We start from the raw sequence: 18788 nt of genomic DNA on the forward strand, positions 1-18788 counted from the left end.
CATATAAAATTTTATTGAAATCCGTCCAGTAGTTTTTAAGTTATAAGTGTACAACAGACAGATAAAAATGTCAAAAATCATATTTTTGGCATATTTTTCGTCTAGGATTTATTCTCATTTATTTTCAGTGTACAGAATTGACCCAATGAAAGATTTTATTATATGTAATGGCTATGTTCAAGAAAAGATTTAAAACATAAAATTAAAATACTAAATTTTTAACACGTTTTTATTAGCTTGGATAGTATGTATATATGTAACGGAATCTTTGAGCTGAATATTCATATTCACCTGATTCCAGAAGTGACTTGATATTGAATGTTACAATTTATAAATCTATGAAGAGGAACTATATGAAATTTAGTAAAATGTCTCCATACTTTTTACTCTGAATTAAATTAATCTGTTAATAACTTAAATTTTATTATAATTTTATTTTGAGGTGATTAACTATGAATGATTGTTTGACTTTATACCACTTTAATATAATTTCTTTGTACATAATTGAAAATTATTTCCTATTTTTTAGTTCGGTTAGCTATAAAAGGGTTTTTTTTTAAATTTAAAACCAATTTTTTTATCATTAGTTAGTTATGGGTGGTCCAGTTCACTGCGAGCGAAATGTTCCAGGTCATGTAAGAAAGTTACTGAGACACACAACAAAAAATATGTTGTCCATGATATCCATACAATGTGGCATTCAGAATAGTCACATTAAACAAGGGCAAAAAACAAACATAAAAAGGTTTGATAGACTACTGTGGCAGTCAAAGAGATTTCTCATTAAGAATACTAGGCCTTGAACATACTGCCAATAAGTAAATAATGCATTTTCACTATTTACTTTGTAAATATCTTTTCAAAGACAACATCATAGTATAAATAAGAATTTATTTTAATTAATTTATTTCATAGAGTAATAAAATATAACAATCTGGAAATATATACATAATACAATCAAGCCTCAACTGCAATTCTTTTAGCTTTAACCCTTTGAGGTCTTTCTGGAGTTTCTTCTTCCACATCTTCTGGTAGTGTCTCCATGGGTACATCAGGTAATTTGTCCTTAACATCAAGAATAGATTCAAGCTCGGCTTCAATATCTTCTTCATCCTCCTGACTTAATTGACCTGATATTAAATCATCTATTTCTTTTTGTTTTTCTATACCCTCCTTTGTTTCATCCAATATTTTTTCTATTTCATCTATATTAAGAATTTCATGAACCTTCTTTAGAGCTTCATTACCCGTTTTCAACCCATCAAGAACCTTGAAAAAACACATTAATTTAATTGGATATGTAGTACTATCACAATTTGAAATTATATATTATGCACATAACAATTACAAGTTAAAGCAATCATTTTACCTGTACTTCAATCTGAGCAAACTCTAAATCGTGTGTAAGTTGTTCTAGCTTTTCTAGTTGGATATCAGTATTCTTTAAAAGGTTTTCTTGATATTTCTTTTTCTTCAGCAATAATTTTGCCCTATCACGTTTATCTTCCGACAATAGTTTTTTAGCTAACTTTCGGTCTCTTTCCAAATTTAATTCTATTTTCTTCTGGTATTGTTTTAACTTGTCTCTTTGTTGTTTAAGCTGTAAAACAGCTTTGTCTTGTTCGGTAACCCTACTGACAGGCTTTTTACTTTTACTAAATAAACCCCCCATTTCACTAAGTTAAATAAAAATGTCCTTCTATAGCACTTTTACTGTAAGTAGTAAACTTATTTAAAATTTTAATTACAAGGTAGGAATTTTTAACATCATATGAATCTTATATTGCCTTAATATCTATACACTTGCTGGTAGAATCTGAAGCTGTAAAATAATACCTATGTAATGATAAAATGGTAATCACAATAAACAGATAAAACAACTAACAAGGTGTTTTCCTTAGGCCACAACTTGTTTGACGTTATATTCATTATCATTTATCATATCCATAGGCCAGAGATAAGTCTGTTCGTTTCTATGACGTTTGTCCGAAAAAGGTTCACAACTCTGTTTATTAATTAAGAATGGGGGGCAAATAATTGGTAAGTGTCTACTTGTACACTATACCTATGTTTTCTAAAAAATCGAATATATTCTAAGTATAAATAATAAATCCGACATACAAAATATTTTCAGATTTAGTTATATGTAAATGTAAAATATCATTTAATCTTAAATATTTATTAATTTTTTTATTGATTTGATTGTAAATAAAAAAATATGTAATTGTACAAACGTTTTAATTTTTTCTTTGCTTATTATTAGCAATTGTTAGGCATAAGCTTTATTATCTTTTTCTAAAAATTGTTGTCTTTTGTAAATATATTTGAATGTATAATATTTAATTATTGTTATAGTAAAGTGTAATTATTTGAATGAAAAATTTAAGTAATGTCTATATTTTTTATCTATACTATACACATTATCATTCAAATTTTTTATCCGTCTTGATACTCTAGAAGTTATTACAATTAAATATGGCTGAATTGTAATTTTCAAAGCCTTACCGATTTGTGTTAATATAACAATCACGTGTAATGTTGGTTTTATTAAACGTGGTCTTGGTATTTTGGTTTAAATATTAGTTTTATTGAGGTAGTCTTTTAGATTTGGTCTTAACATTAAACACAATGGCAGTGCTTGCTGCGGCACAATTGTTAGATGAATTAATGGGGAGACATCGTAATACAAATCCAAATGAAAAGATTAAAAAACCAAATTGGGAAGATCCAGAAGTGAGTGATAGTTATGTTAAGAATACTTTTCCTAAATACATTGCTTAATTATTAATTATATTAATATTAAAATTAAGCACTGAAATGACTTGTACATGATTTCGAGTTCAAAAAAAACCTTTGCGAAGTTTGATTTTTTGTTAAATAATATAATAATATTTCTCTCTTTACAGTATTGTAAATACTATATGGTAAAATTCTGCCCTCATGATTTATTTGTAAACACAAGAGCCGATCTTGGGGTTTGTCCAAAAGTCCATGACGATGAGGTAAAGGATCTTTTCGAACGAGCAGAATCTTCATATAAGAAAGCTCAATATGTTGAAGAGTTCTTAAGATTTTGCCGTCACATGATTAGCGATGTAGAAAGTAAGACTCATTTTATGAATATAGAAGTAAACTCATGTATAGTCCTTAATATAACATAATATAGTCTTAAATATAATTAACTGTCAATAATTTTACAGGAAAAATACAAAAAGGTAAACAAAGACTGGAGTTGATGAATTCAAAACCTGAAGGTCCTCCCATGACACAGGCTCAGACCGAGAAGAATCAGGAACAGGTAAAATAAAATAGCATCTATATTAATGCACCTATAAAGACAATTGTGCTATCAATAATTAAACATAAAAGTCTAAATTAAAAGCAAAATATTTCTTAAGGTTCAGCTGCTATCTGAAAAGATAACTGCTTTATTGAGAGAAGCCGAGGAAGCTGGGTCCTGTGGTAATGTAGAACAGGCACAAGGCCTCATGAAGTTGTGTGATCGACTGAAAGATGAAAAGGAACAACTTTTGAAACAACAGGAGAATAGGTAAATTTAAATCACATTTACTTATTTTATTTTATAAATAATGATAAAAAATACATTTGTTATAAAATAGGTAATAATAATCTGAAACATAATAAAACATTATTTTAGCCACTGGTCAATGACAGCGGAATTGGCAGCAGCTCAAGAGAAGCAAATGGAAGTGTGTCCTGTATGTGGAGCATTTTTAATTGTTGGTGACGCACAGCAGAGGATTGATGATCACCTCTCCGGGAAACAACATGTTGGGTTAGTCGGTTACATTGTCTAGTTAGCTATTTAATATTCACACATAATATTTTTGTCAATTTCTATTAGTCACGTCATTAACAAGGTAATATTTTTTTTTTCAAATATTATTTTCTTTTTCTAGATACTATAAATTACGTCAAGCTTACGAAGAGATGAATGAAGCTCGTGAAAAGGAACAACAGGAGAAGGAAAGACGGCGGCGAGAGGAAAGAGAAAGAGAACGCAGCATACGGGGCGGTGGACTCGGGTCAGATAGACGGGACAGAGAGAGGATGGAGAGGGACCGAGAGCGAGATAGCCACAAGGATAGGGAACGGGATAGGGGAGATAAAGAAAGAGATAGAGAACGTCATCGGTGAGTGAAAGAGATAGAAATCATCTATAGTGTAGAACGAAACCTAGCTCACTTCCATAGATAGAATAAACCTAAATATATTATTTATATTTCGAGGTCCAATCGTGAAGAACGAAATAATCGTCACGAGGATCGTGATCGCGAACGAGATCGTGACAGGGACCGTGAGCGTGATCGCGGTGACAAGGAACGGGAACGGGACCGTGACAAGGAAAGGGACAAGGAACGGGAACGGGACCGAGAGCGTAAACACCGCCGAGAGAGAAGTAAGACCTATCTATGACTTACATGTTTATGTATCTATGTATTCTAAATGTACTAGAATGTATTAAGGATGCTTTAAAAAAAAATCTTTTGAAACTACACTAATATAGAATGAAGACTAGATGAGAGAAATTTATATTCATATTTAATATGGCAGACATACTAATGAATATACATTAACTTGTGTTGTGTTAGTGTTGGTGTATTAATAGTAGTAATGCAATTTTTTATATCGTTTTCAGGATCGTCTCACGATCGCCCAAGACGTCGATCCCGTGAACGTCACTGACCCCGATTGACTGAGGTATCACATAAGCGCCTTGTAACGGTAAGCATAACAAAATGTCGCAATACTACGATCCCGCAAAACTTAACTCCAGAAACGTTGAACACTCACATCCTAACGGCATTTCCTTATCCGTAAAGCAATCATCCCCAAAAAATTTGATACATTATTGAGTAATAAATTGAACACTGTTATTTTACAGCTTTAGTAACATACCAAAATAAAACTTCGGTTTATGGCAAACATATGGGGAGTATTGCCCTGTTGCGATCTCGATTCGATAGTTGTCGTCACACCGACGGACTTGGCAGGTATTTAACACGTATTATGAATAGCTGCTGCCTGCTGCGGGGACTTTTTGGCCAATCGCGATCTCTCATATCATGACATGTGTGATGTGAATGGAACTAGCGATTGTCCAATAAGGTTTTATATGAGCTGTACACTTTGGGTCGTCTTTTCGAGGTACTTTTTATGTATGTTTCGACGTCGTCTCTCTAGTTGCTACGTTCGCTCGGGATTTACGGTGATCGATTCGACGAAAGGTATTTGTTAGGTTTTCGTGAATGGGAATTAGGGTCATTCAAGTCATTGATCTCCGTTTAGGGCTTTGGTCGCGTCCGTATAAAATGGATTTAATTTTTTTTATGTCTCATCATAGATATATTTTTATGAATGGCGATGTGAAGGGAGCATGTTCTATATGCTTCTCATTCACAAGGATGCTGTTTTTACATCATCAACTGTGCATTTCCAGGTACCCTCATATGGCAACAAGTCTAAAGCGAATTATTATTAATATTTTTTAATTAATACCAAACATCTCATTACTTGATGCCATATATAATGTTATCTAATACCCTTCACCCCAAATGGAAGTAACTGGCCATCATTGATGATCAATTAAAAAATATATTATACACGAATTATTTCTATTAAATTCATTGATGGCAGTTAGTTCTATATAAAATGTACTCACATTCTTGTTACTAGCGTATCGATGGACTTTTCAGTGTGGGAACCATAGACGAAGATCGACGCGGGCAACGCGACCACAGACAATGAGGTACTTTTGAAATTAAGAACCAACCAATAAAGAAATCGGCAACCACTGAAGAGGCGTCGCACGTTGATACCGTCACTTGACATCGGTTTCAAGGTGACATAGAATAGTTTCGTGTATAAAGTTTTTCTACCAATTCCATTATGGGTTAATGAATGCACGTAACGTTATCACGTTATAAATATTGTTATTTATTCGTTATAAAAGTGTATAATGTAGCTACCTCCAAATGATTCATCTCAAGGAAATATAGTTTACTGTAAACCAGATTCCACTGAGGGAGTGACTTCAGGTATTTATCGAACTTTTATTTGCTATGATTATTGTGATTGATTTGTTGTGTATTACATAAAGTGTGAACCTTTAGGAATTAATATGAATAAAAATAATATAATTCTAAATTCGTTTTTTTTTATTAACCTTTACCTATTATTATTTCAAGCCTTGTAAAATAATTAAAAAAAGTTATTGATAATATAATTGGCCATTGTGTTAAGAACTTTCTCTACCAATCTCAGTACATTTTATTTACGAACCATTAATAAAAAAATACAGGTTTTATTTATATTTAAGGAAAATGATATTTGAAATGTTACTATAAGCATAGTATAAGATTTTAATTAGTTCATATAACTTTATAACGAACATTGGCTTATAAATATATAGTAGTAACTAAAAACCAAAGTAAAAGTAAAGTAAAGAAGTAAGGTAAAAAATTTATTAAATGTTAGAATGTCTATAATTAAGTCTACATTTGTAAGGATGCTTAGTACTTACAGTAAGATCATGTTTGAGATTCAGTATCAAAATCCAAGGATTCCTTATTAGTTTACCATTTCACTCTAAAATTTCATTAAATTCAGTAGTTATTAAACAAAAGCAATAAAAAAATCCTTATTTCTGAACCCCGTTATTTATTATTACTATTTAACATATCATGTAATATTTTTTTCTACTGTATATTTTTTAATCTGTCATATTTATTTGTCATCTATATTGTTTGACGTTTAACAATAACAAATTAAATTGTTAATTCCTCACGTTTTTTGTGAAAAATAAAGTTCTTAACTTTTATACATATAACGGTATCCATAAAGATAGCTTTGTTTGAAGAAGTTAATTACTATGACTTAAATTTGTCTTCACTCTTTCAAATTAAATCTCAAATAGACATTTCTTATGACAATTTAAAGTTTGTTATTGATTATATTATTTTAAAATAATAAAATGACCGATGTAAACGAGTCGGCGTTAACACAGGAAGCAAGAAGGCAACTAAGAGAGTCCTTTTTGAGGGATGTTAGTGAATTGAAAGGTGAATAAGGAGTTCTGAAAGTTTAATAACTAAAGTAAACTTCTGACGTCTAATTATAAACAAAAAACCGGTGGATGGTTATAATTATTTTAATATAATTTCTTATGAATTGAGTATAATTTAAGATTGACATCATTGCAGGCCAGCCATGCCACATTCTTACATATGAACAATCAACACTTGAAGCTACATTCAAAGGTTGGAAACCAGATGGTTCCGAAGTTTTAGTCAGTAATTTGAAGACGCCAGCTAATATAATAATGTCATCAGCATTGCTCAGAACACCTGATATTTTGGCTATACATTTCGATACAAATATAAACCCTGAATAATGAATTGTGTGCAAATAATCTTGTATAAATAATATGAAATAAAAATGATAAGTCCTAAATATATGTCCCGATTCACATCTATATATAGAACTGCTTACATTATTTATAGTTGTAGGTTTATTTAACAAAAGATATTTTTTCATACATTATCTAAACAATATTGTTTGATCATCAAATTGTTATAGAAATATCATAATTCAATATTTTTCTGTGATAGTTATAGTTTATACTCAATTAATGATTTCTTATTTGTAATATTATTGTGGTTGTTTTATAAACCATTTACAAATCAACATTGTTCATTGCACCCACCTACAAATGTTTGTTTTTAATGTTATTTTCATTTGAGAGCTTTGAAACTTTCGTTTTTACATTAAATTTAAGTTTGTACAGCAAAAGTAACTGTTATTGTCTTGCTATCAAGACTATCAAAAAGTAGAATGCCTTTTGAGGATTTCTACTGAGTTATATTATATAAATAGATCAACATAAACCTTACAAACCACCTGCGGACTCTGATGTTAGAATTATTCTCAAGTTGAATTTTTATTACTACCATATTTAAATGTGAGGTGGGCTTCTATAAAATTATTGGTAGTGTAAGGCTTACCTTATAAATAGTATTAATATTGTGTTTTTAATTAATACCCCGTTTTTAAAATTGATAATAATTAAAGAAAGTGATAAGACAAGATATCAAAATCTTCTGCGTAATGCATTTATACAAATGTGAGTATTACAATACGGAATAAGTTTATGAAAAAAAAGTATCCGTTTGTAATATTAAAATAAAATCTTCATAGTAAATTCATGTAATGAATGAGCTTGGGGCATCCATATATCAAAACAATATATATTTTTAATTTTTGTCTGTTTTTCGAGTTGCCTCTGGAATTTTTAGACCGATTTATGTCTTTCACTGGCAAATAAGACGGGTAAGTGTGACTACATTTATTTCAGAAATATTTATAATTTCTGATATGAATAGCTACTAGTACGATTATATTAAGATTCTAAAATTACACTACAGATAATGATCTGACAAATGACTAATGGATATTACTAGATTTTTCTTGTTGGAGCGACTGTCAAATTTAAAACCCAAATGTGAAATGCCTGACTTAGGGGCTACAAGATTGTCAGTTTCAAAAAAGTTCGTTTTTTAAATGCGGATTGAATTTTGGTTTATCATGTGTGATATGAAAATTTCACAAAAAAAAACATTACCGTATTTTAAGGCAATTTAAAAATTATTCTACATATTCGATAGATAAATAGATATTAGTAATAAGTTGTTACCCAGAGACATCTTTCAGCCATGTTATGGAGTTGTATTACGCTATAATTTTTTTGTGGCTCTTCATTATTTGCTGTTTTACCTCAATTGACTCTAACATTTTAATTCACGCAATCTGGTAGGTAACAATTTTTTTAAATAATTATTATCGATTGGAAGTAAGGATAAATAATAGTTTAAATTATTACATTTATTTCATCTCGTCTGTTTTTTTTTACATCAGAGTTAGAACACCTTATCGTTTATTTAAAACGGTGAGACTTTATGTTTGTTATTCGTTGGATATAAAATAATATTTAAGTTCTTTTAAAACTCAAAATTATAACGAAAATAGAAAATCAATGAGATATGAAGGAAAGAAAAAATAACTTTATTTTAAGAAACATGTAAAAGATTTTTTAAAAAAAGGATGTAATCTCAGAAATGTAACGTAAGGCTTTAAAGATTAAAGAAGGCTTAACATTAAAGAAGCTTAGCTACGGTTACCGCCGTCGCAACTAAACGATTATTCTAGCCTTTGTATAAACCACAATTGACTTTTAAAGAACCACGCTTTACTTGACTTACCTTTTCAAAAGATAAAAACTATAAAATTAAATTTAAATTTACAAAATCTAAATTAAAATATTTTTAATATCACCCTATTTTTTAATGTTTACCTTATATAGTGTAATAATATCAAATATACCTATTAATGTAGATTTCTTAAAATTACTTTTTATTAAGAATAATATTATTTTTTAAGGGGTTTCGAAGCCGATTAATCTATTTAATTTGCTAAATTATTTTGATTAAAAGATTTTTACAAATATTTCGATAATCATTGTTAAAAATAATGCCTTTTATTTTGTTTAATACCTTTGGGAGAAATTTATAGATACCCGAGAAAACGGCGGAAAATATAATATACCTATAAATAATTTAGTAGGTACATATTGTGATTTGTGGTAGCAGACGTATCTAGAAATTTCAAATTTATCAAAACATATTATTAGTTTAAGTATTTTATCTCACTATAGAAGATTCTGGTAAAAAATATATAGCGCGGGAGCAATTTTCCCGGATTGTCTAATTGATTGTTAAAAATTTAATTTATTCGGTCTAGTCTTTGTGACTAGCTCATTAAAATATTACATTTTATTAAAACCTTATGCGATACGAAGATTTTGTCGTAATATTACGACATTGTTTCCATGGTATATTGTTCTTTGGATTTTTAATACGCTGAGTGATTTAGATTTTATCGTCCCCCTTTTAAATAGCGTGTATATTTTTTTAAGAAGCTATACCTATCTAGCTAGATGAAAGCAGAAATACCTACATCTTAATATCTATATTATTACATAGTCACGATTACTATTATTCACTTTTTATCCTGAGAAATAACAATGTATAAAATATTTATATTTTAAAATATTTTACATTTCAACACACGCATACTTTAGATTTGCTTTGTTATTTAAAGCAGAGAACACATGCAACCCTTATAAACATATTTGACAAACAAAGGCTTTAGAAACAGTTTTCAGAACACAATATTTACTCAGTGAGATTGCAGAAGGTTATTTTGTGAAATTTTATGTAAATAGGGGTTGTGATATTTGATATACTTACATATATGTTATTTAGATACCTAATGCAATTTACAAGAGTTAATTCCATAAGTAAAATATACATTAATAAAACTAACCCGTGTATATTTTAAGGTTCAGATTTTTTTATGAGTCTTTAGATGACTGCAATTTTTATTCGACTATTTTCGTCTATGAGTAGATTTTTAAGAAGATAAAATATTATTGCGTTTCATTTAATTTTTTACCAAATACATAGGAAAAAAAAATAACGAAATGTGACTGACAAAACAAAACACTCCCGAGTTATTTTACAATAGCTGTGACTGAAATAATAACATACGCTGTTTTATAGTCTCAGTTTGATAATGTCACAAGCTGTCACAAGACATGAGAATGGAAAGAAACGGCATAAGCTTGCGTGTTTTGAAGCAAGGAAGAAATTACTTTTATGTCAACCGGAGGGGAAACCAATGGTTTTCGTATAGTGTATTTAAAACTAAAAGTTGCAACTACAAAGTACAACTTATACTAAGAAACAATAGTGATCGATGCTAGATCACATATTGAATGTCTTTTAATAATTAAACCTTAATATATATACCGTCTCGAGTGATGATACTAAGTATTAATTGGGGTTGCTCGTGCAGCGACGACCTGATGGTTCTTCATCATAGTTGAAGATATAAGAAAAATGCAAATAATAATTTGTGATTAATAATAGTTTAGGAGAGATATAACACATTGCACAAGCCTTAAACGTGTAGAAAATGCGTACTATAGATTAAAAATAATCAATAAAATAACATTATAACGCTTTTGACAAATAAAGGAGCATGCATATTCTGCATATGGTCTTAAGAGGATAGTTAACATTGTAATCTCTCTAATGATATACCAGTGGCGTGCACACCATAGGTGCAAATAAGCACTGCATACTCTACCCATATAACAACTAAACTTATATTGTTTAATTCTTACTTACATACTTTTAATCATACATTACGGAATACAAATGTTTACAGACATTTAAAATGACATTTGATTCACGATTTCTTGAAAGTGCCATCTATCACCGTAAAAACTAACATTTTCGATCGGCCACTGCTAACTGCTGGCGCCGCTATGCAGCCAGAGCGGCGGTAAGCACAACCACTCTCTGCTTATTCTCCAAATAAAAATTCTCAAGGACGATCAACAAATCTCGTGTTGTATGTAGAAATGTTTTCATATTTGTGTGCGAAAATTTATGGTGGGTTGTATTCGAGAAGCACTGCACTTTTTTTCGTTTAAAATTTCGTAGAAAGTCTTTTAATTATCAAATGAAAAGGGACTCTGATTGGTCGGTAAACTGTTCGTATATTTTTTTTCGCCATTTTGTTATTATTGACTATTGTCATTTGTCTTTCTAAGCGCAAGTGAATAAGTTTTAATTAGTAAATAGTGAATTAATTTATAAACAAATTATGGAAAATAATATCTGGTGGTGTGTGTTTAACGAAATTAATTTCGAGTACATTTTCAAATGTAGTTTGAGTTTTGAATTTGTCGTTTGTTGTTATTTGATGATACAATTAAAATATTTACAAAGGGAAGGCGTGTGACCAGTTGAGAGTGAACTAAAAGAAAGGTAATGTTATTCGTTTTTATAAAAAAGTATTATGATAGTTTTAATTAGCTAGCAGGTTGTGTACACAGAAATAAGTTATTTTGTTTTCCTTGTTTGGTGTTTTTAAATAATAATAATAAGAATGTTTGGATCTCCACTGGATATTCCGATTTAAATACCTTTTATAAAGTGATGATGAACAAATCGTAATCGTTCTAAGGTACTTTCTTGGCTCAGAGGTAGTTGAGAGATTCATAAAATATATAGACGTTCTTTCTGATCGGACTGCTGTTACTTTATGCGCGAATATTATCAATTTTTAAATGACTCTAATATTTTCGGATTACTTGGCGTATTTTATAATATTTGAAAACTGCATACTCCCGACGTTTCGGTTGTTTCCAGCAACCGTGATCACGGCAGACATCTCGTCTGCTCTTTAAAAATAATAATGACGCGTAGTGATCCGAAAATATTAGTTTTCATTTAAATGAATAATTGCCAAAGATCTCATTATTATCAATGGTTTAGAGGAGGAAATTATGATGAAAATTGGTATTTTTTTTCAAACATATTCTGCTTACCCTATCCCAAATCTCTGTGCACGCCACTGTGATATCAATAAATTACAACTATATATAATAACTAGTTGTACCCGCGACTTTGTTCGCGTAGAAAAGTACATTAATACAAAATTTCTTCATACAAGTTCACTCTGTGTACGTGAACGCACGGTAAGTAAGAAAGGTTTAATGGTGTTTTGCTAACCATGGATAAGGCCTAGGAATAACGGGCGTAAGTATGTTTGTAATCCGTATGTACTTATATTCGTATGTACCTATACTATACTTAAAGTATTTCTTTAGTTTACGGGACGATTACAGCTTGACCGGGTAGGTGGCGCTGCTATTGGTATGAAAACTATTAAACGGCTGGCTGATTTAGTTGAAATTTTATCTATATAAGTAGCAGAGTTTTGTGTCAGTTCTAAATGCCATTACTATTCGACCCGGTAGGTGACACTATTTTTGGCATTGTCCCAAAAAATAAATTTGTTTACTTCGCTGTGGTGTTTACCTATCTATCGATTTTTAATTCTTGTTAAATACAATTTAAAATTTGCAACTTTTTTTTAAACTTTAACCGCCTTGTATATGATTTTAAATTATCTTGTATAAGTATTTAATTAGATTTTGCGATGATTACAACTGATTCCGGTAGGTGGCACTGCCATTGGTATAAAAACTTTTAAACCACTGGGCCGATTGGATTAAATTTTTCCTTGGAAATTAGTACATTAATTAAATACAACATATCATTATTAAACCCATTAAGTGTTCAATGCAAGTAACTTTACATAAGTTTCGTTCAAAGAAGTTTAGAAATATTCCCATGGGAATGCGGCATTTTTCCGCGGTAAAAGGTACCTTAAACGTTGCATCAGGTGATCAGCAAGCCCCATATAAAATTTTATTGAAATCCGTCCAGTAGTTTTTAAGTAACAAGTTTACAACAGACAGACATACATACAAGAATTACAAATATCATATTTTTGGCATCTGTTTCTTCCTATATAATACCCCCATAGGAATATATTCTCATTTATTTTCAATGTACAGAATAGACCCCGTGAACGATTTTATTATATGTATAGATGTGGCAGTAATTAAAATTATTGTGTATTTCATTAAGAATTAAGCCTATAATTTGTCACAACCTTATACCAGATACTTCTTTCAGGTGCTTCTTATTGAATATCATAATTTTTTTGCTGAAATAATACATTGGAAATTGTTATAACATTGAATAAAAATAGGTATTACCATTTACCAATACTAAACATATTAGCGAGTACGTCTATGATTACACAAATACGTAAATTCTAGTACCTATATTCAACACAAAATCAAATTTTTTATAACCTCTAAATTATTATAATTTTTTTAAATAGAATATTTTTCAATATAAGAATAAAATAATCTGCACAAATAATAATATTTCTATCAAGTGAAAGCATTCTTATCCGTCGGAAGTATTTTATTTGGTAATTTTACAATTTTTGAATGATAATTTTATGTTATGATAGAAACAAGCTCAATTTGTATGAATAGTTAAATTTAATAACCAAAAATGTCAATGTTGAATAACAAATTGAGTACGTATGAAACTGAATTTCGCTTAAAAATTATTAATTTTCGTAACATTGATGTGAGGTTTCAGAATAACAATCAATAGAAATGTTACGCATGAAGTTTACGTTGCTTCTGCGAATAGAGTAACGTGAGTTGTAGAAAGAATAATAATGTTTCTGATACGGTTGAATATAGTGCTGTAGTAGGGTATGGAATAGTTTTGTATTGGTTAGAACGTAAGAACCTGTTTCGAAGAGCATGCTATAGAAGTAATTTCTTTAAATGAAACTAGTATTATTCGGATTTACTACGCGGATTTTATTATTTAAAAACTACATAATCCCGACGTTTCGGTTACTTTGCAGCAACCGTGATCACGGGCACCTCGTCTGCCCGAATCCGAATAATACTAGTTTCATTTAAATGAATACTCGCGAAAATCTTAGATCTCATTAAGTAATTTCTTTTTCAAATCCGAATACTGAAAATTTCACTAAAAATTGTTTAATATGAAATGAGATAGGTACACATAGATATGAGTAAAACTTAGAAATTTTACATATTTGGTTAGTCGGTTTTGATTTGATGTACGAAAATTCGTACGTCCTGCTGGAAACAAGGGTAATCATACTGTAATTGTAAGTTTCGTATTTTAGTATGCTGTATGCGACGTCTGGAACAGCATAAGTAACTAAAGTATTTGAGAAATAACTATATTCTGACGGAAAATCTCTCGATATCTTTTGTATTTTGGCTATTAACGCCAAGTTGAAACTCGGATTCCTATTTCAGATTTTTTTTCTGTATAACCTAATGCTTAAATTTTCGCACTGGGGAGTAGAGTAGAGAAAGACAGTCGACAGAGCAGCCAAGGCTAATAAAGGCTAGTCAGGCCTATTCCTGACATTAGTTATTATATAGTACCTATATTTCTACTTTTTTTCCACGAGTATCTCGAAGTATTCGTGTGTTTTTAAACAAACACTGTTGTGTATGTTCCATGTGTCAGTCACGTGAATTATTGTATGTTTTATGTAAGCCGCTTGTGCTCGAATATTCCGATTATAAGTAAAATTGACAGTTGGATATCTTGTTTACTATTGATTTTTTATTCTCCTTTCCAATTATTGTGTGAAGATGGGAACGAGATTTATCTAGATATCCTAAATCGAATACTTGTCAGATATGTAAGTTAAAAAATTCAGAATGAATTCATTTTGAATAATTAAAAATTATTTATTATTTTTCAATTGTTGTAAAGGCGGTTTGACTTCTTCTAATTGTTTGTTTCAGAGAAAATAGATAAAAGAATATAGTTATACATTTTATACGGTTATCTTCTTTTATTGGTTTTACTGTGTAATCTATAGTTATAGGAGTACATAGTTGTAGGAAAAGTTATTTACTTCATTGTATTTAAAAAAATGTTTGATATAATATTATGTGATAACTGGCAAAGTACACACATGATAATGTATGATTTTTATTAATTCGCGTCTAATTAGGTTTTTTATGAACTAGTCAATGGGTAACATCACAAATAACACAATTTTATAATCCTATTTTAAAATGATGATTAAAAAGAAATTCAAGTGCTTTTCCTAAGTATTTTTTAATAACCTGATTAATTTTTAATATTTTTTTAAGTATAATCATTCAAAAAAGCCATTTATATAATATTATTAATTCTTGTATCTATAAAATATTTTAATTTTTAAACTCGTCTTCTGTTTCTGATGAAATTATATTTTAGATTCACACGTGTTTATTTACTGTTCAGATCGTCTTTATTATGTTCAAGACTGTTTTTTTATGTACATTTAAATGTGGTACTATATTTCTAAATACTTTACAACTAATTTTATTTTACTATATTAAATCAAATCAGTGATGAAATTTACGTTAATCTCTCATAGAATATTTTTATCTTTCGATGCTTAAAGAAGGGTGGTATAAATGTCACGTCGATGTCTTTGTGTCTCTGTAATAGTAGCTCTGAAACGAATGTAGAGATTTCGATGAAGTTTTTTTCATTTGAAAGATAGCTTTCTTGATGTGGTTCTTAATATCGGTGAAACAGAGTTAGCGTTGTTGCGCGTTTCCATAGTAATGTTATAAAATAAATGCTACACTAATCGTTACATGACATAGCGTAGTGTATTTTTAAAATCGTTATAACTGTTTTTTAATTGGACACAAATTATGAGGATTGAAAGAATTTTGAATATGATAAAATTTATGTAGTTACGAATTTAAGAAAGAAGAGGACGTTTTAACTAAATAGACAGACCATCGAGCTATGTAACAAACGAACCTAAACAAACAATCCAATAAAGCTTTATTAACTTATCCACACTATTTGATTCCAGGATATTTAGATGCTTAAAAAGGTTCAATAAAAACCTCGCTGACATAGTTACGTAGAAAATAAAATGAAATTCTCGTACAACTCCTATACCCACTTTGTCACCTGTTGAGCGACGCGCTCGTTTTCTATCAACAAATATAAACAGTGAATTGAATGTTTCACAGTAAAACACAGAATTGTCTAGTTTTCAAAACTTTCGCTTGAATAAAAGGAATGATCTCGTATATTTTGGGTTTTATTGTCTAATTTAAATAGAGATGGAAAGAAATAAAAACATCTAACTTTTGTTAAACTTTAATCTATTTATGTATTATGCAATGGGAAGTGTGTACACAGTACACTTATTTAATATCGGTTTATGTACATATATATTAATATGCCTCTTGTCTGTTTTCGCCTGAAATTCTTGCAGATGCTGAAATCCATCCATTACCATGAGTTCATAAATTTTGCCGTTATGAACCAAAACCAGGCGCGTGGTGTCGCAAGCCAAAGCATACTGGCTTTACATAATAGATTTTCATAAAGTTATGATTGGTGGTTCAGAACCCAAATAGAAAAAAACGATTTCAAAGAATTCCTTGCGAGCGTTCTACTCGAACGAGATATCTACTCAGTTCAGATATTGCAAAAGTTCCGGGAAATTGCTCTGAAGATACAATTTACTCGCGAGACCAATATTCTTTACGACACTTTTAAAATATAATATTTCTTGCCCCAAGGGATTTACCGGAAATTTGTGAAGTACATCTTAACGACGGACGATCTAGTCGAAGGAATAATAAAATATAACATTATGCCTATCTAAATTAATGTAAATGATTTTCTTTATTTAATCCAGTTGTTTAAGATACGAACTAATAAAGTAAATGTCTAACCACAGAGGTCATACATCTATATGTCCAATAATTTAAAAATAAAAACAGTTTTTTTATCATATAGCTACACTAAAAATAGAAGAATAAATGTTATGAAAAACACGTAAAATATTAAAAAGAACCAAAGCTCTAAGTAACCAATTAATCTCCATGTCGTTTAGGGGTAGATTGATCAAAAATAATTCTACAATACAATATTATTAACTATTGCATTACACAGCAGTTTCACTGAATTATGTTATCTGATATACAAGAAGCTGAAGTAATATATGGGATCGTAAAATTAAGACAAGCAACAGAATATTATTATTTTTTAAATATAAATAGTAGTACTTCTTTTCTCAGCAAACAAGTTTTGCATATTCAGATGACATACGAAGCGTTCCCTTTCCCTCAATAATCTATTAATATTAAATATGGGCGATATGATGTAGTAGAGCAAGACAAAGGACATGTCTTCGTGATTTTATGAAACCTGATAATTTCTCTGTGCACGTCTCCAACACAGATAAGCACAGAACACGACTATTAAGTTTTGATGGTTGAGTTCATTCGCTGGAGTAAAAGCGACGACGAAGTTAGCGAAAATATACGACTATGTGGAGGACAAATAAAAAAAATAACCTTTTTCTTTGACATACCAAAAAGTTTTTTTTTTGTATTTAAAAATATTAAAATATATTTTTTTACTTCTATGACATTGCTATAAACTGAATAAATTTGTTTATTTTTTTTTTTTACTTTTTGAAAATCTTAAACGATCGCAATAGACTAATTACCCTATCTCACTTGCACTTGCACCTCCAATGGACTCTCGATGTATTTGGATACATGTGAACACCATTAAAACTGTCTGGATATTGAGGTAACATGTGGTTATGTGTTCCCAAATAACATATATAAAATAATTTTTTTATTAAATTGTTATAATTAACGAAAAAACAATTATAATTTATTACAGTTTAGCGGTGTCTGGCAGGGGGTAACATCTTTTTAAAGTATAAAGTATCCGGCAATGGATAGCGTGATTTCTGCATATATCCGGAAAAAAATTAAAAAAAGGGTGAAGTTTATAAATCGAATATTTTTTTATACACCTTTACCACCTTTTACCTGCACAAGTAACTACAATCAAAACTTTTCTATCTGTGTTGGTGAAATTTTTAGTTTTTATTAAATAACGAAGATATGGCTGTCGTGGGCCCTTGACCTATAGTGTGTATACAATATACGTATACAGTTTTAAGAAATAATGATAAGCCAATGTTATATCAGCTATAATATATAAAAAAATTATAGTCTTTATTTTACAACTTGCTTTCACGACATAAGATCACATTATACTCAGATGTATGTATAAACATATAAATGACAGCTGTCTTTGTATGACACAAAAAAAAAAACGAATAAACATATTAATAATTCATGCCATTCTATTCTTTGTCAACTTTAGGTTGTTTTTTGCGCTGGTCCCATGTGAACGTATTGTAGTTTTACTGACAGCTCTCATGAGAAGTTT

The 18788-nt window shown here is 29.8% G+C and overlaps 3 protein-coding genes across 7 annotated transcripts; 2 read left to right on the top strand and 1 right to left on the bottom strand.

The window, feature by feature from the left end:
• Positions 1 to 874: 874 nt before the first annotated feature.
• LOC116776048 (charged multivesicular body protein 6-A) lies at positions 875 to 2008 on the bottom strand. The gene is made up of 2 exons (XM_032669143.2): positions 1370 to 2008; positions 875 to 1269 (listed from the first exon to the last, which is right to left on the bottom strand). The coding sequence occupies exons 1-2, from the start codon at positions 1670 to 1672 to the stop codon at positions 958 to 960; spliced, it is 615 nt and encodes a 204-aa protein (XP_032525034.2). The 5' UTR covers positions 1673 to 2008; the 3' UTR covers positions 875 to 957.
• Positions 2009 to 2440: 432 nt separating this feature from the next.
• On the top strand, positions 2441 to 6168 carry LOC116772878 (luc7-like protein 3). Of its 5 annotated transcripts, XR_009752592.1 has the most exons (10): positions 2441 to 2733; positions 2907 to 3102; positions 3201 to 3298; positions 3399 to 3550; positions 3659 to 3796; positions 3921 to 4154; positions 4251 to 4420; positions 4661 to 4746; positions 4907 to 5015; positions 5718 to 6168. XR_009752592.1 is itself a non-coding variant. In XM_032665192.2 (9 exons), exons 1-8 carry the CDS (start codon positions 2629 to 2631, stop codon positions 4705 to 4707), a joined length of 1140 nt encoding a protein of 379 aa, XP_032521083.1. In that variant the 5' UTR covers positions 2441 to 2628; the 3' UTR covers positions 4708 to 4746; positions 4907 to 6168. The 5 variants fall into 5 exon arrangements, 3 of the variants coding, with proteins under 3 accessions (XP_032521083.1, XP_032521090.1, XP_032521075.1); XM_032665192.2 differs by having other exon boundaries at positions 4907 to 6168; XM_032665199.2 differs by lacking the exon at positions 4907 to 5015.
• A 614-nt stretch (positions 6169 to 6782) lies between these two features.
• LOC116773044 (uncharacterized) lies at positions 6783 to 7418 on the top strand. The gene is made up of 2 exons (XM_032665418.2): positions 6783 to 7082; positions 7224 to 7418. The coding sequence occupies exons 1-2, from the start codon at positions 6995 to 6997 to the stop codon at positions 7412 to 7414; spliced, it is 279 nt and encodes a 92-aa protein (XP_032521309.1). The 5' UTR covers positions 6783 to 6994; the 3' UTR covers positions 7415 to 7418.
• The last annotated feature ends 11370 nt before the right edge of the window (positions 7419 to 18788 follow it).

This window comes from Danaus plexippus, chromosome 8 (assembly GCF_018135715.1).
Source record: "Danaus plexippus chromosome 8, MEX_DaPlex, whole genome shotgun sequence".
In the NCBI taxonomy this organism is placed as follows: domain Eukaryota; kingdom Metazoa; phylum Arthropoda; class Insecta; order Lepidoptera; family Nymphalidae; genus Danaus; species Danaus plexippus.